Source organism: Astyanax mexicanus, chromosome 8 (assembly GCF_023375975.1).
Source record: "Astyanax mexicanus isolate ESR-SI-001 chromosome 8, AstMex3_surface, whole genome shotgun sequence".
In the NCBI taxonomy this organism is placed as follows: domain Eukaryota; kingdom Metazoa; phylum Chordata; class Actinopteri; order Characiformes; family Acestrorhamphidae; genus Astyanax; species Astyanax mexicanus.
The window spans coordinates 17370347-17389575 of NC_064415.1; the positions used below are offsets into that span (position 1 = coordinate 17370347).

The following is a 19229-nucleotide window of genomic DNA, read 5'->3' on the forward strand; positions in this document are numbered from 1 at the left end:
TATCTGTTTCAGTTTCAAATAATTGAAACAGCTCACCAAAACCTCAACCTATCCTTTATATTTGATTCAATTTATAGGTCCTCACTCATCTTAATTTATTTAACTAAACTGAGTTTTTATTTTTAGCCTCGCTCTGAATTCAGCTCCGCGCTGAGAGAGAGAGAGAGAGAGAGAGAGAGAGAGAGAGAGAGAGAGAGAGAGAGAGAGAGAGAGGCACGGCGCAGCGCATTTTGCCTGATATCTCTTGATTAAATATCAATAAATATGTGAATTATTTTTGTAATAATAATAGAAATCTAGCAGGCGTATTATATTTGTGTGAATAACATGAAATGTTTAAAATGAATACAGACATGTAGAAAAAAAACGAAGACAAGCTGTAACCTAGATATAAATAATTATATCTTAATAATAATATAATAATAATATAATAATAATAAATAATATGATATTGTCCATCGGCACAACCCTAATTGTAACTAATACAAGTACACAGTGATGGGATTTTGATGGAATAGGCCAGTGTTTCTCAACCCTGGCCAAGGAGGCCCACTGTCCTGCAGTTTTTGGAGTTGTCCCTGCTTCCAATACACCAGACAATCAGCTGTCAATTATTGTGTTAATGTGGGGCTGTCAAAGTATGACAATTAATAAAATGTGCAGGGCAGTGGCCCTTAAAGACCAGGATTGAAAAACAGTGTAATAAGCAATAGAATAGGCTCTATCAAAAGACCACAAATTAAACGGTGTCACTGAAATCGTTTCATACCTACACTGCAAAAATCTAAATATCAGCAATTGAAATGATATTTTACATTATTTAAGTAATTCAGAGCCCAAAACAAGCACATACGTTTTTTTTCATGATGGTGATTTATGATGACTGATTTATGAATTTAAGTGTAACGCAAACACCTAGATTTTATTGATTATTTTTAAAGAAAATTTACCAAGAAAAAAATAAGCAAAATGCTGTGCAAATGCTTTAACTAAAATTTAGACTTTTAGACTTAATTTAGACTAATTTAGACTTTAATAGAATGTAGATAAACAATAATAAACGAGAATATAGCAAAAAAAAAAAAATTTATTAATTAGACTGTTCCAGGAACTTATATACAGACACACATAAGTACACACACATCAGAAAAAAATGAATAATAAAAAATATAATTATACCAGAATGTGATATAGAATATAAAAGAGATATATGAGTGTGATAACTAAGACACAATGTATCACATTGCGGCACAGTTAAAAGCTCCACAGGACAGTTAAAAAGCTCTGAAGGACAGTTAAAACAGTTAAAAACCTCCGCGGTACAGTTAAAAAAAACTCCGCGGTACAGTTAAAAACCTCCGCGGTACAGTTAAAAAACCTCCACGGTACAGTTAAAAACCTCCACGGTACAGTTAAAAACCTCCACGGTACAGTTAAAAACCTCCACGGTACAGTTAAAAACCTCCACGGTACAGTTAAAAACCTCCGCGGTACAGTTAAAAACCTCCACGGTACAGTTAAAAACCTCCACGGTACAGTTAAAAACCTCCGCGGTACAGTTAAAAACCTCCGCGGTACAGTTAAAGAGCTCTGCAGGACAGTAGGAGAGTGTCTCGGGACAGTAGGTGAGTGTCGCGAGACAGTAGGAGAGTGTCGCGGGACAGTAGGAGAGTGTCGCGGGACAGTAGGTGAGTGTCGCGGGACAGTAGGAGAGTGTCGCGGGACAGTAGGAGAGTGTCGCGGGACAGTAGCAACAGGACAGGGACAGTTTTTGCTCTTACTGCTGCTGTCCATTTGGTAAAGCTTGTTAATTGTTTCACTCTTGCCAGCTTGTATGGCTCTTTGTATGCAACAATGTTTACTTTTATGATTTTTAGGACAGCAGTGTTTTACAAAATATAAAAGATTTACAAAAAAAAGCAAGTAAATAAAATGTATTTAGTACCTTAATTATTTTTAAAAAATTAAAATGATACAATAAATGAAATGTGTGATAAAAATCTCATTTTAAAATGTGAGAAATAATGCAGTAATACCTTTTTTAAGTATTTTTGTATATAGTTTTAAATATTTGCTGAGATAAAACAGGAGTCTATTACTGTAATTTTAGAGTGTATATATGTATATAAGAACACTGTAAATTGTACAGTAACTTGTTCAAAAATGTATTGCTGTACGTATAAAATACTGGAACTTAATCTTAATTACAGTATTTTATACGTACTGTGAATATTACAAAATCAACTAGCTAATCGCTACCGGTGAAGTTGCCCATTTTGTGATGTCTTTTTGCAATGTATCCAAATATAATAATTATGACTGTGATCTTCTAGAGTTAATAAACAAAAATAAATGCCTATAATTCTGTTTTTCTCCACAGTTCCTTCTAGCGCTCCCCAGGCTGAAGAGCGTTTTTTGTGTCCTGTATGTAAGAATTTATTAACTGATCCAGTTTCTACTCCATGTGGACACAACTTCTGTAAAACCTGCCTTACTCAATACTGGGACAAAAATGACTGCTGTCAGTGCCCAATGTGCAACAAGAATTTTGAGAGACGACCAGATCTTACAGTAAATGACCTTATGTCTTCAATGATTGCTGAATTAAGGAATGTAGGTAAAGCTAAAATTCCTGCCAAACCCGGAGAAGCGCAATGTGATATATGTCTTATTGCCACAATACAGGACTCATAAACTGATTGATGTTGTTGATAACATTGACATATACATCTGCCAAAAGCATAAGAAACCCTTGGACCTGTTCTGCAGAGATGACCACATATGCGTGTGTCAATTCTGCACTGAAGGAGAGCACAAAACACACAAAACTGTACCTATAGAAGAGGAGAGTACTGAGAGAAAGGTCAGTGACAAGTGCCATCAAGAAACAAAATTCATTATGAAAAAAATAGTTACACAGTCTGCAAATAAAATCAGTATTGCTTTAATCCTAATTTAAGAAGAATCTATCTTTTCTTTGTATGGCCTGTTCTCAGACTTATACGAGAGTGGTACGGGCTGAAATTCAGCAGTCAATTGAGGACAGAAAGAAGAAGATTCAAGAGGTCAACAAATCTGCAGAGTTTAGTAAAGTATGTTATGTAACATACAAGCTTATATTAGTATTTGTGATCCTGATAATAATGATTTCATAGTTATAAAATACCAAATTCTGATTTTTGTAAAAGCAATGGGTGGTAATTTATTTAATGTTTTGATCTTTTAGAAAAGCACAGAGAAAGTAGTTACAGACACTGTTAAAATCTTCTCTGCTCTGATACACTCCATTGAGAGAAGTCAGGCTGAACTGCTTGAGGTGATGGAGGAGAAGCGGAAAGCAGCAGAGAGGCAGGCTGAAGATCTCATTAAAGATCTGGAGCAGGAAATCACTGAGCTAAAGAGGAGAGACACTGAGCTGGAGCAGCTCTCACACACTGAGGATCACCTCCACCTCCTACAGGTCAGTGTTCCTCTATCTGCTCAATGGTAATGCAGCACAACAACACTGCCCATGCTGAGGATCTCTCCTCTCTCCTGCTGGACTGTAGATTTTCCCATCCCTGTGCAGACCCCCACACACCACCAACTGGACTAACATCAGTACAGAACCTTATCTGAGTGTAGAGACTGTGAGAAAAGCTCTGTCTCAACTTCAAAAGAGTCTGAACGATCAACTGTATGAAAATGGTAAAAGTCTGTTAAATCATATTTTCTTGTCTTCTACTATTTTACATAAATGTTATATTATTTGCTCAAATACCCAATATACCACAAAACTAATTTTGTCAAAACATGAGCACTCTGCAATACCTCACTCACAAGATAACATTGGCTTGGCTTAATATGCTATCCCATGAGTTCTGTCATTGGAGTGTAGTAATCTTAAAAGTCCAATACCCCTTGAGCCTTCAGAATTACGGTTAACAAAATTTAATTATGACTGTTTGAAGATGCACGATTTGGAATTTGAAGGTTTCTACTCAACAGCAATGACATGCATTAACACTATGAGAGTATATCGTAACATATAACATCCAAACCTATTAGACTAGATAATGTAAAAGCAATAACACTGTATATATAAACACTCATCTCCTTAGCCTAAGCCTGCACCCAAACCACACACTTCTATTATTTGTACTTCACAAATAAATGCTCTTCAAATTGTGGTGCAATGTGTGATTTACAAATTATTTTATGCACAAATACAGTATGATTATTGGTAGACAAATTGGCAGGAGGCACCACCACAGTCACCACATAGTTGCTAGACTTTTTACAAAATTGCAATTGTACCTTAACAACATATTGAATTTAATAGGCATTTGAAGCTTGTGGGGGTACTCTTATGTTTTGTATTAAGTCATATTATGAAGCAGATGATTCCATATAATCAATTAATGTTTTTTTTTTTTTTTCGTTTTTTTTCTCTTCACAGAGCTGAAGAAGATAAAGGAGTATAAAGGTACAGTGTGAATTGTGGTGTTTTAGCTTAACAAAAAAGATATAATATATAATAGATGTAATATACAATAAGCATGCAATGATGCCCAGTGATTCACATATAATCCATAGCACTTTTTTTAACATAAAAAATGGCATTACAGAGTAACAGTACTTTGAGGCAATTTTAAAACAAAGTCAGTGAAAATATTTCTAACCTTTTGTCATTTGGAACATCCTTATTTCTAAAACTGATATTTTTTTCAGTGGATGTGACTTTGGATCCAGAGAAGGCCCATGCCAGTCTAGTCCTGTCTCAAGATGGAAAACAAGTGAGAAAAGGAATCCGACGAGTGGCTCTGTTCGGAGGCCATTTTGTATTTTATCCATATACAAATGTCTTAGGCAAGCAGGGGTTTTCATCAGGCAAATTTTACTATGAGGTGCAGGTCAAGGGGAAAACCTCATGGGTGATAGGTGTGGCCAAAGAGTCCATTACCAGTAATACAGAGTTTACTCTGTGCCCTGCCGCTGGATTTTGGATTCTGACTCAGAGGGACAATGATTGCAAGGTCTGCAAGGCTTGTCATAATCCCCCAGTTCTCCTCTCCCTAAAAGAGAAGCCCCAGAAGGTGGGGGTGTTTGTGGATTATGAGGAGGGTCTGGTCTCCTTTTATGATGTGGAGGCCAGGTCTCATATCTACTCTTTCACTGGTCAGTCTTTTACTGGGTTACTCTATCCATATTTCAACCCTGGCCCTAATGAAGGGGGTAAAAACTCAGCTCCTCTCACTATTACACCCATCAGTAATATGTCTCTGAGATATTAAATAACTTTTTTTCATTCATATAGTAAATGCATTAGCTAAAATATATGATGGAACAAGACCAAATTATTTATATGCAACTAATTACACAGTAAACAACATTAACCTAAACTGCGTTGCAGTTAAGTAAAAAAAAAAAAAAGCAAAAATGCCATCCAAAATGAGCTAATTCTAATGAGTTCAAAAAAGCCTGATGTTTTATGCCTATTTAATTATATGTAATTGTCTTTTTACTTTTATGTGTAATTTGTATATCTAAACTGTTTGTGTCAATTTTAGTTCATTGTGTTTTAAACTGTAATGTGAAGAGTCCACTACTATGATTCTACTATGAGTCTTAGCTTCTTCTGTTATGTTAGATTAGAGAAAATAGGCCTTAATTTCATCTAAGAGGTCAACATATGACACCTAAATAATCAGAACTGATTATGCAGAAATCGTTTAACTCTGATCAATCACTACACCGCTGAAAAACAGGGGCAATACTTCACAAAGATAAAACCACACAAACAGGCCACAAACGCCCAGGTACATTGGTGAACTTAATCAGTACTCAGGTGATGGGGTTAGCTAATATGTGGTGATTGATCTTCTGAGTAGTGGTCAACTGAGGCATTTTGGGAAATGTAGTCCAAATAGAATTTGTATGAAGACAGGCATGATTGGGAGTCATGACTAGGAGGCATGACACTACATTCAAATTTCCAGAGAGCATAAAATAAAATAGTATAGCCAGGCTGAGACAACTTTCAATATACTGAAATGTGTGTATTTTTCATTGACAATCATGTGGGAAAAGTGGACAAGTAAAAAGGGAGAGGACACTGTACAGAAATCATCAAATCAGCAAAGATAACATTTAACCTTTCAGTCATGTATAATCACATTTATTTTTCTCTTTCTTTAATTGAAATGATTACCAATATTACTATTACTACTTCTAATAATGAAATTAATAAATAATAAAATAATAAAAACCTGTTCTGAGTACCTCTAAAAATAAACAACTGATTTAGGGTGGTTTTACTTATTTTTTTAATTCTTTGGAATTCTGTGGAACACAGTATAATAATTACACAGTATAATAAGTAAAATAAATAAAGATTGTTCTAGAGATGTGGCTTTTTGTGTGTGTTTTTTATAAAGCAAAAAACACTACAGATAGACATTTCACTTCAACCTCTGCATTAGGTTTTTTTGTACGTCAACATGAGGCCAAATGTTACATACATAACATTAAAGTTACAAGGTGCCTAAAATATCAAGGTATAAAATGACATTTAGGGACTCCTAATTCTAGATAGGAAAATTAGACTGCCTTTGAGTCAGCATAAGATTAATAATAATAATAATAATAATAATAATAATTAAAAATAATATTATTATTTATATTATAATTATAATTATTATTATTATTATTTGGGGGGGGGCATGTCTTTCACCGTAAAGTGAGTGAAGTAGAGCCCCAATTAGGGGTGTGCCATATAGTAACGTATGCAATAATAATGACAAAATATTTTAATAACATCATTGCAAAAATGTTAGACTGATCTGCATATTGCGAGTACATGAACATATTATCCATGCATATAGCACAGTTAAACATGAGAGGGCAAAAAAAAGCAGGACTGGTATGTTTAATTACTTCAAAGGAACAAATTTCATCTATTCATGGAAAAAAATATGGTTTAGAATTGAGTGGCTCTTTAACCATTCTGACCCTCCATCCATTGCAAAGGACATGGTGTGTTTTCTATTTTCATGTGTATTCTTTCACTTCACACAAATTCAGACATATTATTCATAAACAGTATCTTAGCCCCGCCCACTGCATTGAAAAAAATCTGCACACTGAAGTAAAGCAGCAGCACCCTAGTGGCAGCGTAAACACATTTTCCTATCATGTTAGTAGTTTTTTCTCTCTCCCTGCTTTTTTATTTTAGGTCTGAAAGCTCTGCATCTTTTTGTTATTATTTTAGCCGTTCTTATTTTCTGCAAATAAATGCTCTAAATTACAATATATAAATATATATATATATATATATATTTTTTTTTTTAATTTGGGTGAAATGTTGTCCGTAGTTTATAGAATCAAACAACAATGTTCATTTCATTCTGAGAAATGTTCATTTCAATCTGAGAAAAAATAGATTAGAAACTGAAGTGGTTTCTTACTTTTTAAGGCAGGTCTGATATGGTTAGTGCTGTTTCCGGTTCAGCACTTTCGACACGTCGGTTCGGTTGGTTGACCGGAGGTTCGGGGTCGCGGTGTTTGGGGACTTTTATTTTGAAGGTCGGAAACATTAACTGTTTCTGTTTTCACGGATCGAAGATGCGACAAACCAAACTGTGACAGATTGACAACAGCTAACCGAGGCGAGTTCACGCTCCGTACCGGGGCTCGGTACGGCCTCGTTAAGGTCCAGCTTCGTACCGGGGGTGCGGGCAGTGTGTCGGGGGGCTGGCTGCGTAAGGGTGCGGGTTATGTGGGTGGCTGGAGGCGCTGTTAGAGAGGAGCTGCAGCGGTTAAAGCCTTTGTTTCGATTCTTAGCAGCTCGAGAGCAAACTGTGTAATGCTGGCGAGAGACGGTTTAAAGTGTAAAATCCCGTCCAGGCAGTTTTTATTGAGCTAAAATGTGGCTGCGTCGCTGGCAGTGCAGTGTCAGCGGGGCTGAGAAGATTATGGTAACGTTAGTTAGCTGGTTGGCTAACTAGCCTAGCTGACCTAACCCTTGCTAAGCTAACTAACGCTACCATAGTTACCTTAGCTACTGTAACACGACGGCGGCCGGGTCGGCGTTAGCCTGCTAGTTTATTTTGCTAGCTAGTTAGCATAGCTGCTGCTGCGCTAGCTGGCTATCTTAACTCTGACCTGGGAACGGGTTATATGCGGATTTCGGGGTACTGACGGGTTGTGCTACCTTGACAAACCGCGCTACCCTACTGTATATTTTGCTAAAGTAAAAATATAAATATAAAATAAGCTCTATATCAGAACATGCTTCTAACAGGATATGTAGATAAGCTAACTTAACTAACGTTACTGTATCAGGGTTAAGTTAATCAAGTTACGATAATGAGACGTGATTAGTGAGCTAAACAAATATATGTTTTGTATTTTATTAGGTTCATATAATAATTAATGCTACTATTTATTAATTGCCATTTACACCTCTGTAGTTATCACTCAGGATAAAGCCCTACCCAGATGGGATTAGTTTCTCAGGGGGTCCTGGGGTAATTTTATTCTTTTATGGGCTTCCTCTGTGATTTTATTCCCCTCCGGAATGACCATGCAATGTAATGGAGGAGCTACTGAACGTCATGTCATGTGATCAAGAAAGCCAAAAAACTCACTGGTCCTCCTGATTTTCCAATTGCAGATTGCCGGATGCAAGAGTAGAAGTGTGAAATAATAGAAACTAATCCTGTCCAGATAGGGCTAAATAATGACGGTGATGTCAGGTTGTTTAGTTAAAGAAAATAACAAGACAAAGAAGAAGATAAATTGAATTATCATGAACAAAAAATGAAGTCATATAGTTAACAAAATGTGGGGAAGCGCATGCCCAGTGAAGGTAAGAAGCACAGATCGATGGGTAGCACAACTCGACAGAACACCAGAAATAGAATGGTTTACCAATCTTGATAGTTAACTAGCTACTTAGCATTGAACTACACAAGATAGTTGGTTAGCTAGGTTAACTAGTTAACTAGCTAGTGTAAAACACACAACTCTTTTAATTATTTCGTGAGTAAATTGTAAAATATTAAAATAATGTGAAGCTCTGAATACCTATTAGTTAGTTGTTAGTAGTTAGCTGTTATGGCTGTTAATCGTGGTGGTGTTGGTGTTGTTACTTTGCTAGAAGGCTGCTGCCTAACTTTCTCTTCATCCCTTTCTCTCTGTCTGTAGTTTGCAATGGAGCAGTGTGAGCCATCACGAGCTGCTGAGCGGGCTCCCGAGGAGAGGAGTACAGGTGTAGAGAGGAATGGAGTCGGGGGTAAGAGTTTAATGACTGCCGACGGCTACGACTGTCGTATCTGTGGCTATAAAGCAGCAGACGTTTGCTCGCTTAGCCAGCACCTTCACTCTGTCCACCCTGTTACCTCCCTCCCTGGCCCGAGCTCGCTGAGAGAAGAGAAAGGTGGGGGCAAGGAAGAGGAGGAGGATGGAGATGAAGATTCAGATGCAGATATTCAGGATGCTGTTGTGGATGGAAAGCAAAGCCCAGAAAGAAAGCAAAAAAGCCCTCCTGTGGAAAACGTAAGTGTCATATATATGTGTTTGTTTTTTGTGGGTTAGTGTCTGATGATTATTTTTCAATGCCCTTAAAAGAAACAGCTGAAAGTGTGATTTAATGTTTTTTTAAATGGACAAAGATGTTTAGAAGAGGAAAGTGCTGATATTTAGTACATATATGATCTGTTGTGTTTGGGCACTTTTGGAGACACAGTGCAAGTTGAGTGTGAACTGTGTAAGTGAACCCATTACCCCTCTAAAGTTGCGTTTCTGTCCTCAGCACTGTGTAGTCAGTGCTGTTTCAAATATATGATTAGTTGACACTGAAATTGACACTGAAAATTTTGAGTTGACACATTTTTTTAGAATCAATTTCGTTGATTGTATTGACTAATCGTTGCCTCCTGTTCAGTTGGCCTGAACAAGGGTTGCATAATAAATAGTTAGAGCATCTTGATTGCAGTGTGTGCATGTTTAGTGTTCACGTGGCAGATTGTGCAATGTGCTGTGTAATGTCACAGTACATTTTTTATTTTAGGGAAGTTTCTCATTATTGTGATAACTTATTACCTATATACCAGAAGCAGATTATATCTGTCTAATATAGACAGTAATGGAGTGCATAATTAATATATTGACTGTAGGCCTGTCACAATATTTGCGATATATCATATATCGTATCGATTTGTCGTACAACAAATGAACATGACCAAGATTTTTTTTTTATAATCGTGATATTGTCTATTGTGTTTATTTGTATGTTTGTTCACATATTTTACTGTTAACAGTATTTTAGCCAGTCATGTTTCAATAACTGTGACTGCATACACAAAAAGTGGACTAAAATTGGTGAAGAAATTAGTATATAAATCAAGCAAGATAATTTTCCCAATATCATATATATGTACACAGATCATAAATGTTTTGATTATGACTCCACTATATATTGTTATTGCAATCTGTGCATGTGCAATAGTTACAATGCGGGATGTGCAATGTCATGTAAGGCAACTTACATACATAATGCTACAAATATCTTTCATTTTGCATCACATATCTACAAGAGGCAGATTATATCTGGCCAGTATAATTTTTTTTTGCTACAAACCTTGGCAGTGGCATTGTTATCATAACTTTTTTTTTTTTGAAGAATGATTATTGAATCTGGTCAAAACATCTGTATTTAATATTGCAGTATTGTGTAGCAGAAATTAGTTTGATTTTATTTTTTGCTTTGCATAATTTTACACAATTTGTGTAGCTAGTATTTTTTAATTGTGAAAATTAAGGTTTTCTCTTCTACTCTCCTTCTGTTTTGTTGATCCATAGATGTTAGCACATATTAAATCAGGCTAGTGTAGCCCACAAGCAAAATACAATTTTGTCAAGTAGTATTGCATACTCTAATTAATCTGACAAACCTTCATATCATATTTTCAATGCCTCTTACAGCCAGAGCTTTCTGAGGGGTCCACGTCTTCCTTAGCCAAGGACTCAGAGGAAAGAAGTACATGCACTGTGGAGAACCAGGTTCCAGAGCTGGCGCAAACAGAGACTGCAAAAAATGCACCAGCTGACGAGCCCAGCCAAAGCCCATGTCTTGCCTCCGTTTTGCCTCGGAGAAAAGCATCATGTTCTTCAGGGTCTAACAAAGGAAACCAAAGTGAAGGCACTGCATCTTCTGGCACATCCAGCCTTAACAGGACCCACTTGGTGTGTCTGCCGTTGGTGTCTGAAGGGCTGAAGCTGGTGTGGGTTCGCTCTGAGCAGACTCATGAGTTAGATGCAGTTTCTGAGCTTGTAGAGGCTTTTAACATCTTTCCTTATCCCACAGAGCAGGAGGCAAGTGCTTTGGCACGCCGCTGCTCCCTGCCTGCTGAACGGGTCAAGGTCTGGTTTATGATGCAGCGTGTTCGCTACGGAATTAGCTGGGGCGACGATGACATCCGTGAGACACGGCGCAAACTGCGACGGCAACATCAAGCGAACCACGAGGAGGAGTGTGTAGAAGACAAGGAAGATGCATTATCTGAAGATTTAGCTCTTCAGAAAAAGACAACAGAAGGGCACGTGCCAAGTTTTAAACAGTCTTATGCAGGGAAAACACATATGTCACAGATGCATCACACACCCAGCCACGGTACCATTTTATCTCAGCATAATTCCATCGATTTCAACGGCAGTGCTGTAACAAATTGTAATGCCATTCCTCAGTACACTAACGGTTTAGAACAGTTTGTTCCACAAACAGCAGAAGCTCAGTCTGCTTTTGAACATACATCCCCAAACAAAGTTAATTCTCAGTCCCACGTAAATATGAATGACATGGCTCCTCTTGAAGATGAGCCCCAAAGTCCCAGCGAATTCAGTTATTCAGCACAATTAGATGACAGTATCCCACCCAGTAGCATGGAGTACCAGTCCCTGTCAGACCTGGCCAACATGGATTCTCGTGCTCCTACGGGACAACTGCGTAAGAAGACCAAAGCTCAGCTAATGGTGCTCCGCCGCAGTTTTGTCCACAGGAACTGGCCTTCCGAGGCTGAGGTTCAACGTCTTCAGCGTGTCACTGGACTTGGGCGGCATGAGATTCGCAAGTGGTTTGCTGACAGCCGATATCAGCTTCGCAGAAGTGGTCGGTCATGGATGTCAGAGGATGGAAGTCGCTCACGTCGAGGTTCGGGTAGAAATCGAAAACTTGATGGCGATGTGTACCCCAGCGCAGGCCTGTTTGAGGGCAGTGAGGCAATGGGCGCCGAGGGTTTTGAGGTGGATGTGGATGTGGATATGGATGTGGACCTGGAGGATGAACAGGACCCTCTGATGGAAGGAGTTAGTGGAAGCGGGCTAGATTTGAGAAAAGAGGGGAGAACAGTAAACCCAGAGCCTAGGGATGTTCAGACTTCTGTTAAACAAGAACGTAAGGAAATTACCATAGTTCCTTCTCCGTCTACTTCCTCTTCTTCTCCCTCGCCCTCCTTTATCCAAGGCCGGGTCCTTAGCCTTGGCCCTGAGCCCAACCTTCGGAAGAAGACACAGCAGCAGCTGGACGTATTGAGGCAGAGCTTTTTAAATTGCCAGTGGCCCACCAGTGATGACTACACCAACTTACAGCGGAGGACAGGCCTGACACGGACAGAGATTGTGCAGTGGTTCGGAGACACACGCTACCATGTCAAACACAACAACATGCGCTGGATGAGTCCAGAGGACAGGGAGCGCATCGTTGTAGGCATTACCAAGCAGCAGAGAAGAGGCGGTAGGGCCTCGAGGAAGTCCTGGCTAGATGGTGCGGACTCTAGCTTAGGCCAGGAGGAACCTAAACCCAGTAACGGGACAGGAGCGAGTCAAGTGGTCTGGGATAAGGTATTTGAAGACAATTCTTCAAAACTGCCAGAGGGTGAGCTTTGACTCTGGGGTAATTGTAAAGTTACATTTAATGTTAGAGAGCATTTAGAATAGAAAAAAAATCTGATGTAGAGTCAGGACTCTACTTGGCTGCCAAGTACTGTTTCTCATAAAGGGGTTTATTTTATTTTGTTTTAAGGTTTTCTGGTGTCTCTTTTTATCTCATTTCCAGTGTTCATCACCACTGATGCATTGAAAAAATCCAGTGCCTCGTCAGAATTTTTAGTACACAATTTATTTATTTAATTTTGCCAATTAAAACATTTTTGCCTATGTTGAAATTATTTATGATAACACTAAATAAGCAAAGAGAGAGGCTGAGAGTAATTTGCAGACCACAGGTACTGAGTGAAACTACTGTCAGCTTTCATGTGTAGCATTTCGGTGTCTGTTTCTGTGAGTCCTTCAGCAAGCTATTAATGTCCTTTAAAATTGTATTCCATGTTTTTTTTGTTTGTTTTTTCTAATATACTTCATATTTTCAACAAAAACTGCGCTTTAGACCTTTTCAATACATTTTAAATTGCTCTTAACAGTAAATCAGTGGAAAAAAAATATTTATTTTAAAATAGTTTTAACATGCATTATTTAATGTTAAAAGATCAGATGCTATTACATGTGCATAAATTTCAATTATTGCTTCTTTCAACATTCAGTCATTTTTTAGACCATAGGACCATAATTGAAGAGAAAAGCTTGAATGATACATTTTATATTCTATGCATTTGATTGATATCATGGGGTTGACTAGAGAATTCCTTTTTCACTTGTGAAGATTTTTGTACCTATTTCTAGAAAATGTTTCCCCTTGGTTACAATGGCATTTTAACCCAATAAACTGGTCTTCAAAACATGATTGTTTTCACCCCCAATCTGTTGTATTTTCAGATACGTACATAAAACAAATCAAACTGTTATTAAAGATTATATTGTGTGTATTTACATTGTTATACGAAATATATTTTCAAAATTACATTTACATTACAAAAATATATAATTTAATGTTCTGAATAAAGCTGAAGTCAGTTCCAGTATTCTGCTTGAACGTCATGATCAGCGTTCTGCACTTGAAGGAGGTCTGCCCCTTGAATGATTCGGCGAATTACAGTGGCTGATGTAAGTAGCATGTGTCCTGCTGCTTGGAGTACAGTGGAGATGAATCTGAGGGCTTCCCTGTGAAGGAGAAATTAGAGAAGAACTCTAATTGTACTGTTACCGTAATGTTTGTACACTCAAATACAAGGTAGATTAATAAAGATAGACTAATAAAGGATTATCTTATCGTAAGATTGAATATGCTGTACATCCATATTATTCATGTCATTAAATACAATGTTTAGTTACGGCTTAGTTTTCAAAAACATCTTGGTGACTAGATCATCGTTTTTGGTAGAATGAGTGTCAATTGTTTAAAAATCATCTTTTTGGGAAATTAACCCTCAATGTTCTTTAAGTACTAATCATTTGTGTTTAGCCTAAAACAAATTAGATTAACTGGATTTTCTTATTAGCTATATGAGATACATAGTAAGTTCTGTATTTACAGGAAAATGAGATAAATCTATGCTTTCAGTGAGGTAAAGTAAGACCTCATTGGAGAATTGAATTACTCAGTGCTTATTACAGATAAATGGCACTGGAATTGATTTAAATTTTCCAGATTCCACCTCATGTACCACGTTTGATATGAAATGACAAAAAAAAGAGAAATCTTCTTGAATGAATAGGCAAAACAAGCCAACACTGCAAATCCTGGAGTTCTTTAACCATCCTGGATTTTGCTGACTACTGGTTCTAAGTATGATGGAGTTAAGTACTTTGTTTTACTAAAATGCCACACAATCTAGCAGGAATGTAATCCTTTAATTTGTGGCTGTAAAAAACATTGAATGTTGTAATAGATACTTGTAACTTAAGGTTTCTCCAAAAATGTGTAATCTTACACATTTTAGGGCTATTTGTTTTGCACCAAGTGCTATTACGAAATACCTAACCGGTCACAAAAAAGTTAATTAAAGCAGACATTATTTTCCTATAAGGACTTAGGTAGAGAGTTCATTTAAAACCTAAGCCTTATTTACATATTACATCAAACTCTTTCCCTGCCATTACATGAGCCCTTTAACATCATGTCACCCAAAATAATCCCACAACATTGGAGTTTGTATGGCACGCTTACACACCTACTAAGCATTCTGGTGTAATTTATTTACGATTATATATATATATATATATATATATATATATATATATAATTTGAAGATTTTACAATTATTTCTCATCAAATTGTTCATACCTATAAAACAAAAGTGTAACAGAAAAATTAATCAAATGTAGGTATTAAAGGCTGTAGTTAAAGGTATGGACTTCTTGTTTTCTCACCTGAGCACTTTTTTGGGCCCTAGGCATTTGAAGTCTGCGCTAACAGAGTACAGGCCTTGGAACGTGGCCTTCACACTCAAAGAGCCAAACACATCCTTTGGGTTCAGGCGGTATAGGTCAAAGGTCACTCGAGCAATGTCTCGACCAGTGCGGGGTTTGCTGTCAGCTGGTTTGGAGCCACCTCTCCGGGCTAACTGTGAAAGATACAGTTATTATTATTATTATTATTATTATTGGTAGTGTTATTATTATAATATCATTGCTTTTATATACACATACACTCACATAATATACATTTACAAACATTTTCGTTACTGTTACCTGTGGTTGTTGTGGTTGGCATTATGACTATCTTCAAGATCTGTTTGTGAGCTAAAACACCCTGGGAGACTAGGGTTCAATGTCTATTCTGAGTGACTATGCTGTGCTACAACAATAGAAGTTTGTAGGCAAGGCTCCTACATTACATGGGCCCACCTCTGTAATAAATCTTGTAAATTGCTCTGGATCAGTGCTATAGCAAAAATCAACATATACAGCTCTGGATAAAATAAGAGACCCCTGAAAAATAAGTTTCTTTGATTTTACCAAATTGAAAACCTCTGGAATATAATCAAGAGGAAGACGGATCACAAGCCATCAAACCAAGCTGAACTGATTTAATTTTTGCACCAGTACTGGCATAGTTATCCAAAATCAGTGTGTAAGACTGGTGGAAGAGATTAAAAAAAAAATAACTCTACTCTTAAACTCATAAAACTTTATGAATATGAACTTGTTTTCTTTGCATTATTTGAGGTCTGAAAGCTCTGTATCTTATTTCAGCCATTTCTCATTTTCTGCAAATAAATGCTCTAAATGACAGTATTTTTTTTTATTTGGGAGAAATGTTGTCCGTAGTTTATAGAATAAAACAATGTTCATTTTACTCAAACTTGTACCTATAAATAGCAAAATCAGAAAAAATGATTTAGAAACTGAAGTGGTCTCTTTTTTTCTCTTTTTTTCCAGAGCTGTATACAAAAGAACAAAATAGATATGTTGCCTGCCAAATTTATTTTAATACCGATGCATAGTTTTACACTACACAGCATTTTAAATGAATATCATTACTACAATCATACATACCGGATGAGGTCTCCAGGTCTGCCTCGGCTCCAAGGCCATGAAAACTGTGTTATCTGGTAGAGCCATGAGGAACTCATCTGAATCCACTTCAGTCCCATCTTCCTCACACACCAGAGACAGCAGGGTGGGAATCAGCAGAGCATGGGCTGCCTGACACACACACAAACAATCATGACATGATAACATTATAAGACAGATATGCAGATAAAGAGATAAGAGATTAGCCTAAAGCTCTGTCTCGTGTTCTAAAAGGCTGGTTTATAAGATCTAGCAAGTAAACAGTATATCACTAATGATAAAACCATTTAGTCCAAAACAAGTGTTAATTTTCCAGAAAAGCAAATATTTGACTTACACACAAATATTTTTATATTTAGCAGTCTTTTAAATAAAAAGGCCTAAACTTTGAATTAAGAATAAAGCAGCAAATGCTAAAGAAAAGCAAACTAAAACTCAAAGTGTGTTCTCTGCTGGTCACTCACTCACCTTCTGTTTCAGCTCCTTTAATGTGGCAGCAGTGACTCCCTTACGACTCTCTCTGTTAAAAGTACACACTCTGAAAGGCCTCTGAGGGGGTGACCACACACGCCGTGACACTGACCTAAAACAGGGGTCCAAACAAAAATAGAAAAAAACTGAATTTATTATATAATGACTTGAAAAGTGTTATTTAAACTTTTAAACAGTTTAAAACAAGATGCCTAGTAATGCAAGTGATGTCTGGTGTTCTTCTCAACACCTACTGTAGAGCTGTATTCTAGTGTAAGACTGAATTAGGTTAAATCTTAGCTTAGTAGTACGTCACTATTGACCATTTAGTCTAATATTCTGCTTAATCTGTTCAGGAAAACAAATCAAATATATATGGAATGTTTCATCGTTTAAAATGGCTTAATTATAAAGCAACACATAAAAACAAGTAAACAAAAGAATTAGCAAGACATTTTACTTGTAAGAATAATTTTATCAAAAACAAAATAGAAAACTGGCAGACAACATATACTGTTTCATACTAAAGTATATAATAAACACTAATATATCCAATAGTCAATCATACTTAATCAGTGAGGATGTTGTGTCCATCCTGGTGACTTCAGTGCTCCAATATTATTTTGTTTGTTTGTTTAAATTAATAATTAGATGTGCTTCTCTCTGTAGTTCCAGGATTAGGCTCTGAGCTGGTTCTGTTTTAGTTGACTACATGAATCTGCTTTTATGGACTTTGGTCTGAACACAGTGATTTAGTCAGAGATGTCATGGGGCAAGGTCCGGATTATGATAGTGTGCTGAGGGTGTGTGGATGAAAAAGATAACCAAGCTAAGCTGGACATAAACATACACAAACACACAGACGCTATGTGCTTTGACCAGTGGTAGATCTAGGACTTTTTTGAGTAAGGGGCCACAATATTCATAGAGGGGACCAGTAGCATTTCACTTGAATGTTATTTTAAAAAGCAAGCACAGTAAAGGTTTGTTCCAAAAATAGATATATTTTAAGAATCTAAAGGAAACAGTGTAATATATTAAATGTATATGTTTAAATATGATTGATTACCTTATTATTATTTGCGTTTTGATTTTTCCAGTGTTTGCTTTTATTTTAGTTTTTTTGGTGGATTTTTTTTTTTCGTGCTGCTAAAGTCTTGTGCTTCTGAAATCTCTTAATAGCTTTTGCCAAATTTTTGGCTTCATTTAGCAGATCTCCTTACCAATTTTACATGCAACATGAGAAAATTCATCATTTTATTCATTTTTCAAAACCTTTTTACAAATACTGTCAAATATTTAATCACAAACCATTTTTCTATCTCATTATCTCATCTGTTTGGGCATGGAACTGTGTCCACCTATGATCTGCTCTCTGGCAAAAGACACATGAGTGACAGGAAAGGGGCACCTCAGAGGGCCAATCAGATTCAGCTGGGGCCAATGCCCCTGTGGCCCCGCCCCCAGAACCTGAGAGAAGGAGCAGTAATTGGGGGACATGGGACAGCTGATCCCTTTTAAGAGGATGTTGACTACTGATGATTTCAGCTCCACCAATACTACTCAGCCAACTACACAGCTGCTGCAAACAGTCAGCAAATATATGTTCACAATTTTAACTGCTTTAACTGTGGATATTTAATCTCCTGCTCATTGCAGAGAAAGTATTATATTTCTAAAATGTATTATATAGTTATGAAATATATTATACAATTCATTAAAATATTAAATATTTGCCAAAAAGATAAAAGTGGAAGCCTTGTGTGTTGTTTTTTATTTATTTATCTCTTTTTTTATTTGTTTATAATAAGTGAATATATTTTGTCAACAGTCACAGAAGTGTTGTGTGATTTCTACACATTTCTACACACAATTCAAAAAATATGTTAGTAAATGAATAATTATTTTATTATGTAACATAACATGTCGTGTGTGCTCTGTGGGCATCGCTCAGCGATGTCACTTCAAAATCCATAAAAGTCTTCCTGGATAGTCTGGCGTATCTCCTCCGTTGGGAGCCGCTTTGAGGAGGATTTTAAAGTCACAGGATGGCACCACAAAATCACTTTTTTTGTAATTTTTGAGATTTCTGGACGCAGCCATTACCTAGTTTAGTTGGTACTTTAATTAAAAAAAATCAGAAATGGCTCTGTCCCAAATCTCCATAGTATTTAAAAAAAAAACATAAAAAAATCTGCAGATTACAAATATAGCAATGTACATTTATTTTGGATAAAACTACACAGATACAGAACGCTTACTGATGCTGACACATGATAGAAAAAGATTTAAACATGCTGACTTGTGCG

At 36.8% G+C, this 19229-nt stretch overlaps 3 protein-coding genes across 6 annotated transcripts; 2 read left to right on the forward strand and 1 right to left on the reverse strand.

The window, feature by feature from the left end:
• The first annotated feature begins 2423 nt into the window (after positions 1-2423).
• LOC111194218 (pyrin-like) lies at positions 2424-6270 on the forward strand. Its single transcript, XM_049482071.1, has 4 exons — positions 2424-3460; positions 3549-3687; positions 4439-4465; positions 4711-6270. The coding sequence occupies exons 1-4, from the start codon at positions 3320-3322 to the stop codon at positions 5271-5273; spliced, it is 870 nt and encodes a 289-aa protein (XP_049338028.1). The 5' UTR covers positions 2424-3319; the 3' UTR covers positions 5274-6270.
• Positions 6271-7558: 1288 nt separating this feature from the next.
• Positions 7559-13774, forward strand: homezb (homeobox and leucine zipper encoding b). Of its 4 annotated transcripts, none has more exons than XM_007250210.4 (3): positions 7559-7646; positions 9187-9537; positions 10966-13774. In XM_007250210.4, exons 2-3 carry the CDS (start codon positions 9193-9195, stop codon positions 12922-12924), a joined length of 2304 nt encoding a protein of 767 aa, XP_007250272.2. In that variant the 5' UTR covers positions 7559-7646; positions 9187-9192; the 3' UTR covers positions 12925-13774. The 4 variants fall into 4 exon arrangements, with proteins under 4 accessions (XP_007250272.2, XP_049338029.1, XP_007250273.2 ...); XM_049482072.1 differs by having other exon boundaries at positions 7565-7690; XM_007250211.4 differs by lacking the exon at positions 7559-7646 and adding an exon at positions 7653-7739.
• Positions 13462-17634, reverse strand: cideb (cell death inducing DFFA like effector b). Its single transcript, XM_007250208.4, has 5 exons — positions 17489-17634; positions 16918-17032; positions 16432-16581; positions 15304-15497; positions 13462-14094 (listed from the first exon to the last, which is right to left on the reverse strand). The coding sequence occupies exons 1-5, from the start codon at positions 17512-17514 to the stop codon at positions 13944-13946; spliced, it is 636 nt and encodes a 211-aa protein (XP_007250270.3). The 5' UTR covers positions 17515-17634; the 3' UTR covers positions 13462-13943.
• Between the last annotated feature and the right edge of the window lie 1595 nt (positions 17635-19229).

What these genes read in the sequence shown, in the direction of transcription:
- cideb (XM_007250208.4), bottom strand. Translation starts at nt 17,514, where the DNA reads ATGGACACAACATCCTCACTGATTAA. An exon ending in ACAACATCCTCACTGATTAA is followed by an intron (nt 17,033 to 17,488) that starts GTATGATTGACT and finishes CCCCTGTTTTAG; the next exon opens with GTCAGTGTCACGGCGTGTGT. An exon ending in AGACCTGGAGACCTCATCCG is followed by an intron (nt 15,498 to 16,431) that starts GTATGTATGATT and finishes TATCTTTCACAG; the next exon opens with TTAGCCCGGAGAGGTGGCTC.
- homezb (XM_007250209.4), top strand. Translation starts at nt 8,822, where the DNA reads ATGTGGGGAAGCGCATGCCCAGTGAAG. An exon ending in GAAGCGCATGCCCAGTGAAG is followed by an intron (nt 8,849 to 9,186) that starts GTAAGAAGCACA and finishes CTCTGTCTGTAG; the next exon opens with TTTGCAATGGAGCAGTGTGA. An exon ending in AAAGCCCTCCTGTGGAAAAC is followed by an intron (nt 9,538 to 10,965) that starts GTAAGTGTCATA and finishes TGCCTCTTACAG; the next exon opens with CCAGAGCTTTCTGAGGGGTC.
- LOC111194218 (XM_049482071.1), top strand. Translation starts at nt 3,320, where the DNA reads ATGGAGGAGAAGCGGAAAGCAGCAGAGAGGCAGGCTGAAGATCTCATT. An exon ending in ATCACCTCCACCTCCTACAG is followed by an intron (nt 3,461 to 3,548) that starts GTCAGTGTTCCT and finishes GCTGGACTGTAG; the next exon opens with ATTTTCCCATCCCTGTGCAG. An exon ending in CGATCAACTGTATGAAAATG is followed by an intron (nt 3,688 to 4,438) that starts GTAAAAGTCTGT and finishes TTCTCTTCACAG; the next exon opens with AGCTGAAGAAGATAAAGGAG.